Source organism: Seriola lalandi, unplaced genomic scaffold, assembly GCF_002814215.2.
Source record: "Seriola lalandi dorsalis isolate HSWRI2012SDOR001 ecotype SW California unplaced genomic scaffold, Sedor1 jcf7180002054683, whole genome shotgun sequence".
Lineage (NCBI taxonomy): Eukaryota > Metazoa > Chordata > Actinopteri > Carangiformes > Carangidae > Seriola > Seriola lalandi.
Window position 1 is genome coordinate 176,317 of NW_019525236.1, and position 19,744 is coordinate 196,060.

Sequence of the window (19,744 nt, forward strand, 5' to 3'; positions counted from 1 at the left end):
ACACACACACACACACACACACACACACACACACACACATACACACATTAACTCTGACACACACCAGGTCCGGTCGAGGTCATCCACTCACTGTCCTCTGTCCTCTGTCCCCCAGAATCCCATCCTTAAAGCTCCCAGGTGCAACGGTCACGGAGACCTGGTGTGTGGGAAGTGTCGCTGCTACGACGGCTGGTCAGACTTTAATGACTCGTTATGTTTACCTGGGTTCTGGTTCCTCCCCTTCCCCTCCAGGCTCTGAGTTTTTGTGTCTTTGCGTCCTTCAGGCTCGGCACGTTCTGCAACTGCTCCGCCAGCGCCTCGGCTCTGGACACCAGCCAGTGCATGGGCCCCAACATGAAGGAGCCGTGCTCAGGTAACGGAGAATGTCTGGCGTGTGGAACCTGCGTGTGCTACAACCCCGACAAGTACGAGGGGCCCTACTGTCAGTACGACAAGACCCAGTGTCCGCGAAACGGAGGCTTCCTCTGCAACGGTACGACACTGTGATGAAGTGTGTGTGTGTGTGTGTGTGTGTCTGATGTCACCCTCACCACCTGTATGATTGTTGACTGTGAGACTCTGTACATACATCCTTTATATCATACATTATTATATTGTATTGCACACCATGGGTTGCTTTATTATGTGTGTATATATGTTTGTGTGTATGTGTGTATATGTATATTTAATTCTTTCATTCATACATCATCCGTTTTTGTTTCTCAATGTTTTAATGTTATTTTTATTATTATTATTATTATTATCAATGTGTCAATATATCCTTTACTGTGACATGTTGTCTTTCACACACACATACACACACACACACACACACACACACACACACACACAGGTATAACACAGTGTGTTCCTGCCTCTCTCTTCAGACCGTGGCTCCTGTGTTATGGGCCGGTGTATGTGCACAGAGGGCTGGGAGGGAAACGCCTGCGAGTGCACCAAGAGCAACCAGACCTGTCTGGACAGTAAGGGGGTGAGTGTAGATGAGTGATCTGTCGTGTGACGTGTGTGTGTGTGTGTGTCTCAGACTGGTGTCTCATGGTGTCTCTGTCTGTCCCAGGGTCTCTGTAACGGAAGAGGACGTTGTGTCTGCGGCCGCTGTGATTGTCAGAGTGTCAGCTCTGAGTTCGATGTGACTTCAACCTGTGAGCCAAACTTCCAGGTGTGTGTGATGTAATGAACGAGTGTGCGTTAACCTGCAGTGTGTGCATCAGTTTAAATGTTGTGTAACGGCTGATAACTGTGTGTGTGTGTGTGTGTGTGTGTGTGTGTGTGTGTGTGTGTGTGTGTGTGTGTGTGTGTGTGTAGGCCCAGCTGGGCGCCTGTGAAGCTACGAGGACTTGTGTCCAGTGTCGAGCGTGGAACACGGGGAAGAACAAGGACTCGGACGATTGTAAAAACAAATGTCCCTTTAAGATCATCATGGTGGACGAACTCAAAGAACGTGAGTGATCAGTGACCGTCCAGACGCACCTCGCCGTCTGTGAGGTCACAGTGATGGTTACGACATCACGGGCCGTGTCTTACACAGAGTCTTCACTAGGTTCAGAGTCTGGAAATATTTCTATATTCATACAACTATTTTAATTAGGCATTTAGTCTGTGTTGTGTCTGATATAAATCTTTCCCAGTTCTTTTTCAACATATTCTCTCCGACTCTCAAAAGTTCTTCCACAGTGAAAATGTCTCGGACAGTTTCCAGCCACTGTTCCTGATTTGGAGCGTTTACATTAAACCAGTTTCTGGAAATAGATTTCTTAACGTAGAGATCTTCTCTCATCACAGCGCCTTTAATGAGACAGTTTTTTTTACCAACGTTAAAATAGAAAAAGTGGATTTGGAAACTTTAGATCATTAAAATATGACTCCATGACTTTACACCAACACCTACAACACTCAGTAACGAACTTTAACACCGTGTGTCTGTGTTTCCAGGGGAGAGCGTGTTGGACTCCTGCAGTTTCCGTGACGAGGACGACGACTGTACGTATTACTACACTGCTGAAAACACTAAAGACAAGGCAGACGGGATCCTGGAGCTGCAGGTGCTCAAGAAGAAAGGTGAGCTGCGGGTTGGACGACAACATGGCCGAGCTCTCAGAGCAGCAAGTTATCAGCCAGTTGTTATTATTATTATTATTATTATTATTGTTATTATTATTATTATTAGTAGTAGTATGATGTGTCATTTTTCAAAGTTGTGAGCACAACAGACAAAATTCCACTCAGCACAATTGTTTTGTGGTGGAGACCAGTTCCAGGACTGTAGAACCTTCTGTCTGATGAACCTAGAGTCAGTTAGTGTTGCGTGTTTGTTGTGTTTGTTGTGTTTGTTGTGTTTGTTGTGTTTGTTGTGTTTGTTGTGTGTCTAACACGATGTCCTCTGTGTTGACAGACTGTCCGGCTGCCAGCCTCCTGTGGCTGCTGCCTCTCCTCCTCTTCCTCCTGTTGCTGCTGGCTCTGCTGCTGCTCTGCTGCTGGAAGTACTGCGCCTGCTGCAAGAACTGCTTTCAGGTACTCACATCTGCCACTCACATCTGCACACACATCTGCACACTCACATCTGCACACTCACATCTGCACACTCACATCTGCACACTCACATCTGGATCCAGAGGTGATGATGTTTCTGTCCTTTGTCTTTTCCACAGAGCTGTCTGGCCCTGCTGCCGTGCTGTAGGAGAGGTGAGACGTAACTTCATCCTCCCACCTTGGGACCGTGTTGTCTCACCTGGGACCGTGTTGTCTCACCTGGGACCGTGTCGTCTCACCTGGGACCGTGTTGTCTCACCTGGGACTATGTTGTCTGAGTCACCTCTCGTTGTTTTCTCTGCAGGGCGCATGGTTGGCTTCAAGGAGGATGAGTATTTGCTCCGTCAGTCTCTGCTCACCTCAGACCACCTGGACACTCCCATGGTGAGGACCGGTCCCCCCAAAGGGACGGATGTGGTTCGCTGGAAGGTCACAGATAATGTCCACCGAGGAGCCAACCACCCCCTGGCTCTGATGAAGCCCAACCCCAAAGAGACCAGTGAGTGCTCGGCCGTTCAGCCTTCGTCAGAAGCAGTGAACTCACCTGGTCTGAGGAAGATTTAACCTCTGTCTCCTCTGTCTCTAGTCCAGTTCCCGGTCTCTCTCCGGCTGAACCGCCTCTTCTCTGAGAACCTGTCTCGCCCCGAGTCCAGAGACGCTGAGCAGCTCCGCAAGGAAGTGGCTGACAACGTGAGTGTGTTCGTGTGTGTCAGTGAACGAGTGTGTGAGTGTGTTAACGATGAGTGTGTCACTGAGACCTGTGTGTGTTCTTCCCTCCAGCTGAATGAGGTGTACAACCAAGTCACCGGGGGCCAGAAGGTGCAGAAGACCGCGTTCAGGTAAGAAGTCCAGGTCCAGGTCCAGACCTGTGTCTACACTGTGTACTGGTGTGTGTTCTCTCACTGATATCTGCTGTGGTTCTTACAGGATGCAGAGGAATGCTGGGAAAAGGTAACGTTCAGCTGGACACACAGAGTTCACTCTGTCTCTTTAAGGACCCACAGGTGAGTCAAGGTCTAACATCTCTGCCCTCCCTGCGCTCCTCAGGCAGGACTACACCATCGTGGACACCGTCCTGTCTGCTCCTCGCAGCAGTTACCATGACATCGTCAAACTCACAGAGAAGAATGTCCAGTCCGGAAACTTCCACGAACTCAAAGTGGTTCCTGGTTACTACACTGTGGCCACAGACAGAGGTGAGTGATGCTGATCCCCGTCTGATTTCCTGTGTCTCCATCACTGATAACAATGTCGTCATCATCATACCTGGTCCGTCTGTGCAGAGGCTGCAGGAGCCGTCGAGTTCCAACAGGGGGTGGAGTCAGTGGACGTTCACGTGCCGCTCTTCGTCAAGGATGAAGACGATGACAAGAAGCAGCTGCAGGTGGAGGCCATGGACGTTCCACTGGGCATCGCTGAGATCGGAAAACGTCTGGTGAACATCACCATCATCAAGGAGCACGGTGAGATTCTCACTTTTTTTTTACTTCCTGTCTGTTCAGTCAAGGAAAACCAGGTGAACTGATCCTCCTCTTCCTCTCCGCAGCCTCCAGCGTGTTCTCCTTCCTCCAGCCCGCCTACACCTACAGCAGACAGGACGGAGTCGCCAATATCCCCATCAGCAGAGAGATCATCGAGGATGGACGCACACAGGTCACCTATCGCACACGGGACCTGACGGCCAAGGACAAGAAGGTGAGCTGTGACCTGAACTCCGCCCTGAGCTGAGCTGGTTCTTTGTCCCGATACAGACCGGTCCAGTCTGGGTTTCTGTTCTCTCATCTGGATCAGGTTCTCACTGGTTAAAAAGGAAGAGGTCCAGGACTTGAGCTTTAATCCGTGGCAGTTATTTCTACCCTGACTCAAACAGTATTGGTACTTACCTGAGTAAAGGGTCTGAGTCGTAGGTGAGGTGCAGGTCTTCATCCAGACTGTGCTGCTCACCTGGCTGTCTCTGTGTTTAGGACTATGTGACTGTGGAAGGTGACCTGACCTACGGTCCTGGTGAGACCCAGAAGACAGTTCCTGTCCGTCTGCTGGAGCTGGGTGAGAAGGACGGCCTCCTGGAGGACAAACAGGTGAAGCAGTTTGTCATGGACCTCAGTAACCCCCGGCAGGGCGCCAAGCTGGGACGCTACCCGAGAACTACCGTCACCATTGCCGACCAACCAGGTGAGCAGACGCAGGGCGCGTTTCCCCGTCCTCCCGGTCAACACGCTGATCTCTAAGGTTTCTTCTCTTCATCACATTCATCTTATTTTATCCAGAGCCCAGTGTGATGATGTTCAAGAAGGGCACCCAGAACTTCACCACATCTGACCCGACCTACACCATCCCGGTGGTCCGCAGTCGAAACACCGACAGTCCTGCCACGGTGAAATGGCGCACCAAGAAGGCCCAGCGCTTCGAGCTGTCCGGCCCCCTCAAGTTCGGTCCCGGAGAGACCGAGAAGAACATCGTGATCGACCCCAAAGCCCATCCTGGTCCCATCCAGCCTGAGACCTTCCACCTGGAGCTGTTTGACCCCAGCAGTAATGCTTCTGTTGGGGAGAGGAAGACCACCCTGGTCAACGTCACAGACGGAGGTAAGATATACTGAGGAGAACGTGGAGCTGGAGATAACATGATACAGACATGGGATGGATTGTTCTAGGACTGAGGTTCTGTTTCATCCTAACCTCCTCCACCTCCTGCAGCTCCTGAGTTTATGAACCTGCAGCAGAAGGGCTTCATCAACCAGAAGGCCACCTCCCCTGGTGGTCTCCTGCTTTCTCCAGGAAACCCTAAAGCCAAGCCAACTGGACCCAGAAGCATTCGCCTGAACTGGGACCCACCGCATGGTAACCCCGCGGGGTACAAGGTACATCACGTCAACGAGAACAGAAGCTTCAGCTAGAATGAGTCCACATCATTTACAACAGACAAACACTTAGTCTTTTCTTTCTGTAGGTGAAGTACTGGATCTACGGCGACCCAGAAAAAGACGCCCAGGTCCTGGACGTGAAGACTCCTCAGGCTGAGCTCACCAACCTCTACCCCTACTGTGACTATGAGATGAGAGTGTGCGCCTACAACTCAATGGGAGACGGCCACAACACCGACATCATTCCCTGCCAAACCCTGGAGGATGGTAACTACTGAGAACCAGTCAGAACCAGTCAGAACCAGTCAGAACCAGTCAGAACCAGTTAGAACCAGTCAGCTACAGCAAACACGATTCATACTTTGTTTGTTTGTTTACTTATTTGTTTGCTTGCCTGCCTGTCTGTCTGTTTATTTGTTTGTTTGTTTGTTTGTTTGTGTTTGTTTGTGTTTGTTTGTTTGTTTGTTTGTGTTTGATTGTTTGTTTGTTTGTGTTTGATTGCTTGCTTTTTGCAACAGCTGTTCATAAATCCAACACTGTGTGTGCAGAGAGTCATTCCCAGGTTATTAATAACTACTTCGTATGTTAATGCAGTGATGTAAACACTGGTGTTATGAATACACTAAGTCTGACCTGTTCTCCTGCAGTTCCTGGTGAACCTGGACGTCTGGCCTTCAACGTCATCAGTCCGACTGTCACTCAGGTCAGCTGGGCGGAGCCTGCAGAGACGAACGGAAACATTACGGCTTATGAGGTCATCTACACGCCCATCGACGACGAACAGAGTACGAGGCCTAGTCCCACCCAGAACAGGAAATGCTGTCACCACGGTTACATGATGTCATCAGGTCCTAACACTGTCTCCTCCTCACAGAGCCGGTGGGCCCCGCCAAGAAAGTTAAGATCGACAACCCCAAGAAACGGATGCTGCTGATCGAGAACCTCCAGAGCGCCCAGACCTACCAGTACAAGGTCCGCGCCAAGAACAGCGTGGGCTGGGGTCCCTTCAGAGACGCCACCATCAACCTGGCATCACAGCCCACCCGACCTCTGTCCAGTAAGTCTCAGACAAACACGTCTGGACGACAGTTACAGTGAGGCCTGATTCCTTAAGAGGGTTTGTCTCTTTCTCTTTGTCCCTAGTTCCCATCATCCCAGACGTCCCCATAGTGGACGCAGAGGCAGGAGACGAGTACGACAGCTACCTGATGTACAGCAATGAGGTGCTCAAGTCCCCCACAGGCTCCAAGACCCCCAGCGTCTCTGGTGATGGTGGGTACCCAGAGCTGAAACCACCAGCTGCTCCTCACAGCTGACAGTGATGTGACTGTGAGCTGCCTCTGTCCTCTCAGGCTTTCTGCTTTGTCCTTGTAGCTGAGTGTTTCTGTACAACGTGAGCTGTGGTATGACTGAGCTGTGAGAGGAGACAGACAGCTCGGTGACGAGTTGGTCAGATCAGAGCTGGAGGAAATCAGTCTTACATTTCTGCTTTTCTGTGTGAAGCCTGAAGAGGTTCATGTTAACACCCCTCCTCATTTTACAAAAGGGGCGTTGAGGCCGAGCTGAGAAGCTCCGGCATCATCACATCATCACTGCCTGTTTTTCACTTCCATATGTCAGGGATTTATTCTGCAGCAACGCCCCAGCCAGCAGCAGTACCAGTACTGTACAATCACAGACAGGACCTCCCTCACTAGTCTCTATAAATACATATTTATGATGTAATCCCATGAATGTGTTGCAGCTTTTTCTGAAAAAGTAATGTACAGTTAAAAACAAACTTGGTCCTTGTTTTCTTCGCCTGCTTCTACCTGACCCCAAACACAAGGCTGGAAATATGTGAAGCTGGTGGGCTCCCACCTAGACCTGCGTAAGGTGTCGTGGAAAAAGCAGGTGGACGTCATCCCCAGTCGGCTCAGCACAGACACAGAGACCAGCTCAGATGAGGCCCCCCACCCTCAGCCAGGTGAAGACCCCTCCACCAGACCCACAGATAGGCAGCATGCCAGCTGATATGCACGGCCAGTCATGTGCCCGTCAAGGCGACCAGCGTTTCTCTCTGCCTCTGCGATTGATCTGCTCAGAATCATTATCACTTATCCAATCATTCAGTTTCCCCTCCCCCCTCGTTGGCTCCTCTCCCACCTCTCCTCCCTCCGGCTCAGAGAGGAAAACTGGCATCAACTGCCCCACCTCCAGTTGATGATCGGGGGCAGGCTTTTCCAGGTGCCTGTCTCTGTCTGTCCTCTCTCCGTCCCACTGGGGAGGTAGTGATGTGGAGGCGGCTTGTCGGTGTGTGTCAGGCTTTAGTCACTGTGCGGCTGAATGGAAATAATGGGCTCTTCATTAATGAAACACGGTGACGACACCTGTTCCCGCAGCTGCGTTTGTTTTCATCACCTTCAGCAGGCTGCAGGTTCTCCTCAGGTCGAGCTCTTCAACCAGTATCACAGTTCTCCACATGTCAGAATAAAAGCAGCAGCAGTTTAGACCTGCAGAGGAACACATGATGATGTCACCACCTACAGCCAATAAACTACCGTTATTCTGCGACCCGCGCCACCTGCAGGAAACGAGTGTTACAGCTGCATTTTATATTCAAGGGATGAAATGTCACTGTGTTGATAAAACCTTTTGGTCCAGACTGAAGAATGTCACCGGCTGTGGGTTGACATGAGATGGTGGAAAGAAGAGATTCCCGGACTTTTCCTGTCGTGTCGTCAGGAGGTTGGTGTTATTTTGTCGTCCCAGTGTTGCGATGGGATCACAGCAGCCACAACGTCTGTCGATAGGTTCACACTCCAACCCATCAGTGCTCAGTGGTCGTTACTACATTATTACATCAGGACTCAGTACTCCTGGGTCCTGGGTCAGACCACCTCCATCTTTGAACTCGGTCTTACTTTGATCTCATCCACGGGCCAGAACTGACTGACTGACTGACTGAGTGAGTGACTGAGTGACTGACTGACTGACTGACTGACTGACTGAGTGACTGACTGACTGAGTGACTGACTGACTGAGTGAGTGACTGACTGACTGAGTGACTGACTGAGTGACTGACTGACTGACTGACTGAGTGACTGACTGACTGACTGAGTGACTGACTGACTGACTGACTGACTGACTGACTGACTGACTGACTGACTGACTGAGTGAGTGACTGAGTGACTGACTGACTGACTGAGTGACTGACTGAGTGACTGAGTGACTGAGTGAGTGACTGACTGAGTGAGTGAGTGAGTGAGTGAGTGAGTGAGTGACTGACTGACTGACTGACTGACTGACTGAGTGACTGACTGACTGACTGAGTGACTGACTGACTGACTGACTGACTGACTGACTGACTGACTGAGTAAATGACTGACTGAGTGAATGACTGAGTGAGTGACTGACTGACTGACTGACTGAGTGACTGAGTGAATGAGTGAGTGACTAATTGAGTGATGAAGTTACACCATTGGTCAGCCAAGTGTTAGACTTTTCCCATTGGCTATTTCAAAACCATTTGGCAGTTTCTATGACATCATCAGGGGGTGTTTACAGTGGATCCACAACAGTTTTTAACTACTGTATTTCCACAAAAAATGGGCGGGGCCTTTATTTACCTGGAGAACGTAGCAGGTCTTTGTGTCTAACTCCCTCTGTTTGACATGTAGACTTGGTCAAAGCTGTATTTTAGTACGAAGCCTCATTTTCCGGCGCTCCCGTTCGCCATGTTAAAGTTACTGCATTATGTATTAATACAAACTCAACACTTCCTGTCACCATTTCAAATTAAAAGCCCTCTATCATTTAAGTGAATAGAAACCATTTATTTCTTAACAGGGCTTCTTGTGTTGCTGGTGTTCCTGCTGTTTACATGCTAGTCAGATCTGCTACCTTCTTTAGCTTAGCAGTTAGCAATGACCCTCTCCTGCTCTCTCTACTTGGTGTGTCTTATGTTTAGTTATTCCTCTGCTTCCTTTTTAATAATGATACTACTGGAGACGTCAGCAGAAAGTGTTACAGAATCAAACATCAATGAATAAACAACAGAAATAATTTCACTGCCATACAAGGAGAGAAAGTTTAGCAGCTACAAACACTCACTTCCTGCAGCTGGAACACTGACATTTCTCTCCCTGCCTGTAGGTGGTGCTCATCTGTTAAACTGTTCTTGCTGCATCTGTAACCTGTCACATGTGTACTGGAGCTACAGGTCATAAACTGCTGGTGCTTTCTGTCTGTAGACCTGTCCAGCCTGGTTCTGGGTGCTTCACATCAGTGGCACTGTGTTGTTCAGTGTCAGGATGCTAACTGCTAAATCCTCCAGGTTCTGTGTGTTGACAGTTGTGGTTCCCGTTGTTCACAGATTACACCGTGAACGGGAAGTGGGATCAGAGCTTCCTCTACCCAGGAGGATCAGCGACCCGCAACCTGTCCGCCTCCTCCTCTCCTATGTCCACCCTGAGCTCCAACTACAGAGGGGGCGGCGGCTCCTACAGCACAGAGACAACCACCACCTACATGACCGGACCAGGTGAGATGGATGACAGTGATTTCATAGAGAAACACTCAGGCAGAACGCGAGTCTTCATCCTTTACCTGTCTCTGCTCCTGCAGGAAGCTCTCACAGACAGGACCTGATGGGAGGGACAGTCCACACTTCAGAGGTCATCATGAGGAAGCGCTCAGAGAGAGGGCTTTACACAGACGAACACATCCGGGACTCTATCGTCATGGGAGAAGTGTCGTCCAAGTTTCCAGCTCTTGGTAGGTCTCAGTCCTCAGTGATGTTTGAATTATTCCAAAGTGAATGTCGGAGGATCAGCTCTGTCTCTCTGGTCAAAGACAGTCAGTGTTTAAAACGCCTTGACATGAAGCTTGAACTTCTGTTAGCTAAGGGTTGGGGCTGTTGGCTGCACACCAGGCTTATCCACTCTGCTGACTATCGCTGTTTCTCCCTCCCTCCCCTGTCTCATCTGTCCTCCATGTGTTTTATTTCTACCTGCCCCTCTCCCTTGCCACTTGCCTCTCTTCTTTATCACTCCGGTGTCCTCCTCTTTTGCCCCCCTCCCTGCTCAAAGCGCCCTCAGGTGGGTTTGGCTACGCTGGGATGCAGAGCAGCTCTCAGAACCAGTTCAGCTACATCCTGTCTCAGGGTCCCAGGGCCAGGACCCAGTCTTCAGAGGTCAACGAAGCCTTATATAATCTGGACAGGGTGCTCCACGGTAAGTCTGCAACATACGAGCATGAGGCCGTGGATGTGTGTGCTGGGTGTGAGGTGTAACGCAGCTCGTCTCTCTTTCTGCTTCTCTGAGTGTCTGATTCTGTCTCCCTCCTGGATCTGATCAAACCTGCTGTTTTATGTGTTCAGATCACTCATTTTATGGATTACTGGAAACCACTAGATTATGTCCTATCAGCATACGGTTCCTTCTACAATACAAAACACTGAGCTGGAGGATGCTCACTGTTTAGATGTTGGTTCAGCCCAGTTTTCCTCAGCTCGTCAGAGAAGCTCTGACGGACCCTCTACCTTAGGGTGACCAGATATCTGAAATGAAAACCGAGGACATTTCTAGTTCAGCGATTAATATATCATTAAAATATCCAATGATTTTACATATGAAATTAAAAAGGGGATAGTCCTTGTTTCTTGTGTTCTGAACATGGTAACTGTTGTACTGTAATACACTATGGTGAAGAACGACGGATAAAACGATGACTCCCTACCTTTGAATCAGTTTTGAAGTCCAATTGTCTATCTACTCGACAATTATTTACATTCCTTTAGTTCGTATGGGTCCACAGATCATCAAAAGCAAGAATCATTTTCATCATAATCAATCAATCCTTTTTCATAAAAGTATTCCAGGTTGTGAATATTGTCGTGTGAAGTCAAATTCTTTTCAAGTTCCGGCAGGGAGGCTTTGGGTATGTTTGTTTTTGTAAGTTTACTGACTGGTTATGAACTCCTAACCAGTGAGTGAGCCAACTAATCTATCTGCCTAGAGACAACAAAAAAAGAAAAATCTGATTGGATAACTCTATTTCAGTGGTTTTAGCTTCACTTCTGAAGCTGCTGTATCTAGCAGCTAGCCACCTCAAAACAAGCGCAATGCTAGACGTCTGGTTTTTAATTCATGGTTGAAAACGGGGACATTTCCGGGGACAGCTCCAGCTGGGGACAGGACACCAAAAACAGGGACTGTCCCCGGAAAACAGGGACATCTGGTCACCCTTCTCTACCGGACCACAAGGACAGGAAGAGATTTCCCATCAGTCTCTACTAACAACAGCATCATGAGCTGATGATCAGTGATCTGACCGTAACAGACGAGAAAGTAAAAAGGTTTCTGCAAGTTCATATTCATCACTCATCAGTTAAAGTAAATGATGTCTGTGTAAAAGAATAACAATCAAAACAAGGAGTAACACTCTGTCTCAGTCTCTCCCCGTCTTTCTTAAACCTCGCACTCTCAACAGATACACAACATATTAACACTGATCATACTCATACTACATACATACAGTGCAGTTCTCACTCTGGTCTCTCTGTCACCCACCAGACGCTCGACTGTCCCCCGGTGTCCCTGACACCCCCAGCAGACTGGTGTTTTCTGCTCTGGGCCCCACGGCCCTCAAAGTCAGCTGGCAGGAGCCCCAGTGTGAGAAGGACATCCTGGGCTACTGTGTCCTGTACCAGCTGCTCAACGGAGGTTAGTGAACCCTGACGGACCGTTTACTGAACCAGACCTGGTAAAACTGCTGCTAGTTTAGGTTAGTTTAGTTTGAGTTTGTTTAGTGTAGTTTTGTTTGTGTTAGTTTAGGTTAGTTTGGGTTAGTTTAGCTCAAATTAGTTCAGTTTGAGTTAATTTACTTTGTGTTAGTTTAGTTTGGGTTAGTTTTGGTAAGTTTGGTTTAGTTTAGTTCAGTCTAGTTTAGTTCGGTTTAGTTTAGTTCAAATTAGTTCAGTTTGAGTTAAGTTTAGTTTGTGTTAGTTTAGTGTAGTTTAGTTTGGGTTGTTAAGTTTAGTTTAGTTTGGGTTAGTTTGCTTTGTTTTTTTAGTTAAGTTTGGGTTAGTCTTGGTTAGGTGCATTCTCAAATTGTTTTTAAATTCATTTTTGAGTGTTTCCTGTTGATGCTGACCAACCTGTGTCTTCTCCTGAAGGCGACATGAAGCGCATCAACGTGACGAACCCAGCAGAGAACTCTGTGATCATCCAGGACCTGCTGCCCAATCACTCCTACCTGTTCAAGGTGAAGGCTCAGAGCCAGGAGGGCTGGGGTCCAGAGAGAGAGGGCGTCATCACCATCGAGTCTGCTGTCGACCCCAAGAGCCCCCTCAGCCCCATGCCAGGTACTGGTCCAGTAACCCACAGAGACCGTGACTTTATCAGTCAGTGTCAGTGTCCGTCAGTGTCTGAGCTCTCCTCTGTCGCTGCAGGATCTCCCTTCACTCTGAGCACCCCCAGTGCTCCAGGGCCCCTGGTCTTCACGGCTCTGAGTCCCGACTCTCTGCAGCTCAGCTGGGAGAAACCTCGCAAACCCAACGGAGACATCCTGGGCTACGTGGTCACCTGTGAACAGCTGCACGGTGGAGGTGAGTCTTCTGCTTTGTAGTTATTTTTGTGTAAGACGACACCCTCACTTCACCTGTCCCCTCTTCACTCTCGGTTGTGAACTTGTGTTTTTCTGATCCTCTGTTGTTTCCAGGTGACGTGCGTTCCTTCCAGGTGAACGGCGACAGCGCTGAGACCAGTCTGACCGTCCCAAACCTGACTGAGAACGTCCCCTACAAGTTCAAAGTCCAGGCTCGGACCACACAAGGCTTTGGTCCAGAGCGGGAGGGCATCATCACCATCGAGTCTCAGGATGGAGGTGAGATGAATTTCAGTTCATCACTTCCTGTGACTGACGTGTCAGACCAGTCAGCTCTGAGCTGCAGTATGAGGTCAGGACTCCAGGATTAAAATCTGCATGTCTTTTCCCTCCTCACCCTCTGCAGGTGCACTGTCTCAGTTCAACAGCCAATCAATGACGACGAGGGATGTCTTCCACCTGCCGACAGAAGTCAGCACACGGACCAACGTCTCACACACCATGCTCAACGACCCCTACTTCTCAGGTACAGACACGGTTTTAGCGTGAGCTCTGTTCTGCTGTAAATAAGAGTTATTGACTGATGAATGAGCTGCTGTCTCTCTCTGACAGACGGGATGATGATGACCACACAGCACACAGAGACCAGCGGCATGCTGACTCGTCAGATCACCAAGGAGGTGGTTCAGAGGAGCGTCATGGGCGGGACGACTGTCACCAAGAAGATGTTCTACGAGTCATAAGATCTTATTTAACTAAATGTCCAACATGATCATATCTGAGATTCTCTCACACACTCAGTGTTTATTTTATGTGTGTGTGAGCAGTAAACAAAGGAGAAGAGAGTTCCTTCATGTCTGTTACAAACTGTGTGTCTTCCACAGACCAGGTTCATTTAATGTTTCCATTACTGTCACTGTTGCTTCTCATGTTTTCACTCGTTTCTCCACCTTCATCCTCATCTAGTGTAAAACTCCCTCTATGGTTCAGGTCTGATCACACACACCAGGGCTTTAAACTGACTGTGTAATCTGACTATGGTCCAGTAATCTGACTGTAGATCAGTAAACTGACTGTGGCTCAGTAATCCAAAGTGACCTTGTCCACTTGTTAAGAAAAGAGCTGTATAAATAAAGTTTTCACTAAATTTCAGCCCGTGTTGTGACTGAACCGTCAGTCTGAGTTTTACCTGGTGCGTTCTGATCCAGTCTGAGACCAGGAGAATCACAGTCAAGTATTCTGGACTCTTGTTCATAGATTTGTATATTTAAGTTTTTCCAAGTATATTTAACTTTTTATGGTTTTTATTGAAGCAGACTGACGGTGGATTTAATACCAAACACAGAGGTTTCTGCAGACACAGGTTTGTGCTTGTTGATTCATGTTTTCCTTCTGACATGATCATGATGTAACATGGTTTTATATTTCAGACGGTGTGGTCAACACTGCTTCACCTTCATGTGTTTCTTTACATTTTAACGAGGAGATGTTTGAGAGAAGTGGTGTGTAAGGACAGAAAGATTGTATTTGCTTCAGTTTATCTCGGCCTGATGTTGTTGATGTTTTTGTAAAACATATTTTTAGAGTTGGATCAACTTTTCACCAGAAGCAGACACAGTAAATCTTCATGTAGATCAGATCCACGTGTATCACTTTAAACAGTTGATCTCATCTGTCTGTTGTTTAATTAAAGATCTGACATTAAAACGTTCTGTAATGAATTTGTGTCTGAATGATGTGTCACCACTGACGACCAGAGGAGCGTTCACGGTTCATTTATTGATGTTTGGGAGAAAAAAACAACAGAAGAAGAAGAACACAGCTGCAGAAAGAAGCTCATGCCTGACACATGTTTTCATGAAGCTCGAGACAAAGAAGCAAAGACATGCATCAGCCCGTCTGTCTGACCTGCAGCTGAAAGTGACCCCCCCCATCAGCTGACCCCCCCCACATCAGCTGAGCCCCCCATCAGCTGAGACCCCCCCATCAGCTGCTCTCTGCTTCATGCTTCTATCACACGACTGAAGTTAGTTTTCATCTATAAGTAATAAAAACGTGATCAAATCGTGATGTCATGAAAACCATGTGACTCATGTTTCTGACCCGAAAAGAAAAATGTTTCTGAAACGTCTGAATCTGATTGGACAGTGAAAAACAAAACATAAAACGTCTCCATGAAGGCAGAGTCACAGAGGCTGTGATGCAGAACGATGGTGGTTCTGGTTCCTGATCTCACAAGCTCCCAACCCCAACCCCCACGCCCCCCCTCTCCAGAGAGACTTGTGGTTCAGAACCAGAACAGGATTCAGATTCACTACAGAACTGAGCAGAATACAAACAGACTGAGGACCAGAGAGGACCAGGGTCTCAGACGGTTCAGTTCCAGAGGCAGGGCCCCGGGCAGAGGCACGGCTGTCTGAGGTCTGCAGGCCTGATCACCAGGTCTTTGACCACCTCCACAGTCCCGAACACGGGGATCAGTTCCTCTGTGAACTTCTCGTTGAAGGTGTACAGGTGAGAGCGCTTCTCCACGTCGTAGAAGGACAGCTGGCCCTGCTCATAGTCCAGGAACACCCCCACCTTCCTGGGCACCAGGCTCTGTGACAGCGGGGTGGCGGGAACCGTCAGGGCCTTCAGGTCTGAGCCCCTCTCCAGACGCAGGGTCAGGTAACCCGTGTCTGTGTTGAGCGAGCGGAAGCCCTGCCTCACGGCCGACGCCTTCACCGCTCCCAGTCGCCAGTCCCGCTCGCCCACCTCCACCTCCCAGTAGTGACGTCCGGAGGCGTAGCCCTCCTGGGCCGCGGCGCACCACCAGCCGTCAAAGCGTCTCTGGCACCGCGGGGCGTCCCGGCGCTCCAGGCCGCACCGCATCCGCTTCTCATCAGCGGAGATGAGCAGGTCTGGGTTGGCCGAGTCCGGATCCAGACTGACGTCGTCTGTGGAGTCAGACCAGGACAGGAGGGTTACACAGAGTCAGGTACCAGGGTGATGAAGGAGAGAGAGGAGGGTTCATACCTGCGGCTTCACAGATCCAGTTCCACACTGTAGAGAAAGAGGAGATGCTGTGATCAATATTTATATCAATAATAAATCAAATCACTGAGGTCATGTGACCCTGACACACCTGATACAGATCCCACCAGCTTCACTCAGGTTCAGCTTCTATCAGCTCATTGTTTTGTCTTTTATGGTCCAACCAGACCAGACTGGTCCAGTCACATTAGACCAGACCTTTCCAGTCCAGTCCGGACCGGACCAGACTAGTTCAGACCAGATTAGACCACACCGGACCGGACCAGATCAGATCAGACCATACCAGTCCACTCCAGTTCAATCCAGTCCAGACCAGACCAGTTTAAACCAGAGTGAATCCTGAGGTTTTATGTCAGGTGATACTGAATGTGTCTGTGTGAGAGCAGCTCAGTCTGTTCAACACATGAACTTTATAAAGTGATGAAATCAGTGAACTTTTTAAACATCTCTGGATGTTTGATGTCATTGATTGATAAATAAAATAATCAATGGTTGAGTCTGAATACGTCTGAATAAAGTGTAAAGAGTGACATCGCATACGACCCTGTGTGTGTGTGTGTTACACTGTGATGTAATAAAGATCAGGTGAGCAGTGTTCAGGTGTCCACTCACCACTGTGGGGGATGTAACGAGCAGCGTCTGAGAGAGAGAGAGAGAGAGAGAGAGAGAGAGAGAGAGAGAGAGAGAGAGTCAGATCAACACCTCCTGTCCTCTGATCACAGATCAATACTGATCAGTATCACACACACACTCTGTTACAGTCTACAACAGTTCACACTCGCTACGTTAACGAGATGATGATCCACTCACCGCTCCTCTGACACCTCTGCTTCCTCACCAGCCACTGCTTAGTCACATCCTCCTACACACACACACACACACACACACACACACACACACACACACACACAAAAACCATGGAAACATAAAGACCAAGGCCAAGGTGAGTGGAGCGATCAGATAAAGGGAATTATCTGGACGTCGTGTAGCGTATATACATCCATCACATATACATTATATATATACACATCATACAGACATGACACAGACATGATGCTCTACACTCTTTACTGAACTGATCATGTTTTCAGTCCTTTAAGGTTTTAATAAAACGATCTGATCAGACTTCCAGACCTTCACAGGGCTGTCAGCGTTCAGCACGACCAGGATGACCAGCTCCATGGCGGGCAGCAGGTTGGGGAGACGGCCCCTCTTCCACTGGAACTCCAGGTCGTCCAGCATCATGAGCACCGGCTCGCCCGGCCACACGCTGGGCTGGAGGGGGAGGGGAGGGGGGAGGGTGGTGTGAGGTTTATAAAGCTCCAGGACATTACGAGTATGATGGGATGACTGTCAAAGGTTTATGTTAATCATCTTTATCAGGACCAGGAGGGAACTGGGTCAGAGTCTAATCGCCCAGCAGCCTCCTCACCTCCACCTGTCTACACTCACCTGAGGTCTGCTCTTCATCTCCCGTGTCCAGTCCATGATGACTCGTTTGTGGGGTCCCATTTCGCACTCCCCCCCCGCCTCCAGCATGCAGAGGAGGTGCCCCCTCCAGTCCTTCTTCTCCGGCCTCTCGTACTGGTGTTCGGACGAGACGATCCTCGGCTGAACCACAAACAGACGTTTAAACACCAACATGCCGCGGTGATGCTGCCGTAGGAAAAGTCACGTGACACCTGTTTCATACCTGCACTCTCTTCTCTAATACAGCGGCCCACTCCACGATGAAGTCCCGACACACGCTGGGGGGCCAGATGTCCTCACTGGTCCAGATGTGGCCCAGGATGGTTGACCTCTGGAATACAGACAAGACAGGAGTGAGGGGCCATGATGTTGAGTAACAGCAGGAAGTGACAGAGACACTTCCTGTTGAGTGACAGCAGGAAGTGACAGAGACACAATCCCAGTGACCCCCCCGAAGGCCTAAGCCCTGAACCCGAACAGACATCGCTGACGTCACCTGGTCAGTGAGTGTGTGACACATCACGTAAAACAGGTTGCATTGTGGGTTTGGGACATTCTCTCCCTACGCTTCCTGTTTTACAATAGAATAATAATGTCGGATCAGGTCTGAGTTTATCTTCCTGTCATCAGACGACAGATAACGACACACAGTTCAGGCTCTGAGTCACTGAGCTCTGTGTTCGTTCACGTTCGATCCATTTCATGATTGTTCGTTAACCTTTCTTATCATTCCTTCAGTTTTATGGCCGTTGTCTACAGTTTTATGACGCTCCCGGATGAAGCTTGGTAACCACGGTAACCTCGTGTTTAATGTCACAACGCTATGAACTTTGGGTAAGTCCCCACGGGAAGTGTGCATAAAGGGCTCAAAATGTCTGGCCTCATGTCCTCGATGGTTTGACAGTGAGACGGCACTAAGTGCCTCAGAGTCTGAGAGGGGGCCACTGGGATTGGACCTTCCTGTCGAGCGACAGCAGGAAGTGCGAGGCAGAGACACTTCGGGCTAATCTCAATTTTATTTGACTTGATAATTGAAAATTAAACTGTGGAAAAAATAAGGATAAAATTAGATTAAGACGACGAACGAAAACATGTTCAGCGGAAGCAAAGAATTTTTATTTGTTCAATGGATAATTTTCCTTTCACAAGCTCACTGTGAATGTGATGAGGCCACGTCGCTACCTCTTTATCAGTGCTGTGTATAACATTATCTCTTTGATAAATATTGATTTGATTACAAAATCGTTCTGAAATATTTCAGGTAACGTAGCGTCCCAACGCTTCCCAGTGTATTTAGACCCTCCCCCTTAATGAAGAGACCCTCCACAGCGAGAGTGGCTCCACACGGAGTTGAGTGTGTTTGGGACTGGATTGGACATGGGGCACTTCTGTTGAGTGACAACAGGAAGTGAGAGGCTGACCTCACCTGGCAGATCTTGTTGAGCTCTCGAGCTAACTCCATGATGAACAACTGACTCTCCACCAGCGGCACCTTCTTCTCCAGCCTCACCTGCTTCCGAGACTCCTGCGGGTAAAAGGAGAATCGTGACCAGAGGAACGCTTTGACCTCGGCGCTCGGTGAACCCAGAGCTGCGTGTCTGTACCTTGAGGCGGATCTTGAGCTTCTTAGCCGGTTCGATCAGGAACTGCAGGCAGTCCTTCATCATGCTGCCAGCTGCAGAGCAACGACACTGATCTGTGGTACAATAATAAAAAGCTTTACTGCACTGGCACTGGAGCAGAGCTGCAGCTGACTCCACACACACACACAGGACAGAGAGAGTGTGTGTGATCACGGCTTTGCACACTCACCAAGGAGAGAGAGAGAGAGAGGGAGAGAGAGAGTGTGTGTGTGTGTGTGTGTGTGTGTGTGTGTGTGATCACGGCTCTGCACACAGGGCTCATCATCGGGCTCTCTGAGCTATCATTAGAGGAGGAGGAGGAGGAGAGTGGACCCACACACACACAGAAGAGAGAACAGACTGTGCCCACACACACTCAACACACTCCACACACACTCCACACACACTCCACACACTCAACACACACTCCACACACACTCCACACACTCAACACACACTCCACACACTCCACACACAGGAACAGAAATCTTGCACAGTAACAGATTTCCTGACGTGTGTGGGTCGATGAATCTCGGCCTTGAAATTGGAAATTTATTCCCAAGGAGAAGTGAAGCAGCATCTGAGAGCTTTACAGGCTGCGGGGGATGGGGGGGATGGG

General features: G+C 49.0%; 2 protein-coding genes across 2 annotated transcripts in view; one reads left to right on the top strand and one right to left on the bottom strand.

Moving 5' to 3' along the window:
* The window catches only part of itgb4 (integrin, beta 4), a 17,671-nt gene extending 2,950 nt beyond the window's left edge, over positions 1-14,721 (top strand). Inside the window, exons 6-37 of the mRNA XM_087178322.1 lie at positions 116-192; positions 285-493; positions 888-991; positions 1,079-1,180; positions 1,327-1,462; positions 1,954-2,079; positions 2,414-2,532; positions 2,670-2,703; positions 2,855-3,049; positions 3,137-3,240; positions 3,331-3,389; positions 3,478-3,501; positions 3,598-3,746; positions 3,834-4,013; positions 4,097-4,245; positions 4,515-4,722; positions 4,818-5,135; positions 5,247-5,410; positions 5,500-5,680; positions 6,061-6,198; positions 6,288-6,470; positions 6,557-6,685; positions 7,242-7,379; positions 9,768-9,935; positions 10,019-10,168; positions 10,483-10,626; positions 11,968-12,117; positions 12,570-12,758; positions 12,846-13,001; positions 13,115-13,279; positions 13,407-13,526; positions 13,613-14,721. Of these exons, the coding sequence (XP_087034448.1) occupies positions 116-192; positions 285-493; positions 888-991; positions 1,079-1,180; positions 1,327-1,462; positions 1,954-2,079; positions 2,414-2,532; positions 2,670-2,703; positions 2,855-3,049; positions 3,137-3,240; positions 3,331-3,389; positions 3,478-3,501; positions 3,598-3,746; positions 3,834-4,013; positions 4,097-4,245; positions 4,515-4,722; positions 4,818-5,135; positions 5,247-5,410; positions 5,500-5,680; positions 6,061-6,198; positions 6,288-6,470; positions 6,557-6,685; positions 7,242-7,379; positions 9,768-9,935; positions 10,019-10,168; positions 10,483-10,626; positions 11,968-12,117; positions 12,570-12,758; positions 12,846-13,001; positions 13,115-13,279; positions 13,407-13,526; positions 13,613-13,743 (4,599 nt within the window). The 3' untranslated portion in view covers positions 13,744-14,721. The remainder of the gene's footprint in view (positions 1-115; positions 193-284; positions 494-887; positions 992-1,078; positions 1,181-1,326; positions 1,463-1,953; positions 2,080-2,413; positions 2,533-2,669; positions 2,704-2,854; positions 3,050-3,136; positions 3,241-3,330; positions 3,390-3,477; positions 3,502-3,597; positions 3,747-3,833; positions 4,014-4,096; positions 4,246-4,514; positions 4,723-4,817; positions 5,136-5,246; positions 5,411-5,499; positions 5,681-6,060; positions 6,199-6,287; positions 6,471-6,556; positions 6,686-7,241; positions 7,380-9,767; positions 9,936-10,018; positions 10,169-10,482; positions 10,627-11,967; positions 12,118-12,569; positions 12,759-12,845; positions 13,002-13,114; positions 13,280-13,406; positions 13,527-13,612) is intronic.
* A 551-nt stretch (positions 14,722-15,272) lies between these two features.
* The window catches only part of LOC111667091 (butyrophilin subfamily 1 member A1), a 6,796-nt gene continuing 2,324 nt past the window's right edge, over positions 15,273-19,744 (bottom strand). The window contains exons 2-10 of the mRNA XM_023422673.2: positions 19,108-19,199; positions 18,930-19,028; positions 17,727-17,834; positions 17,486-17,644; positions 17,168-17,308; positions 16,844-16,895; positions 16,646-16,672; positions 16,016-16,042; positions 15,273-15,936 (exon numbers count right to left, since the gene is read on the bottom strand). Of these exons, the coding sequence (XP_023278441.1) occupies positions 15,377-15,936; positions 16,016-16,042; positions 16,646-16,672; positions 16,844-16,895; positions 17,168-17,308; positions 17,486-17,644; positions 17,727-17,834; positions 18,930-19,028; positions 19,108-19,170 (1,236 nt within the window). The 5' untranslated portion in view covers positions 19,171-19,199 and the 3' untranslated portion in view covers positions 15,273-15,376. The remainder of the gene's footprint in view (positions 15,937-16,015; positions 16,043-16,645; positions 16,673-16,843; positions 16,896-17,167; positions 17,309-17,485; positions 17,645-17,726; positions 17,835-18,929; positions 19,029-19,107; positions 19,200-19,744) is intronic.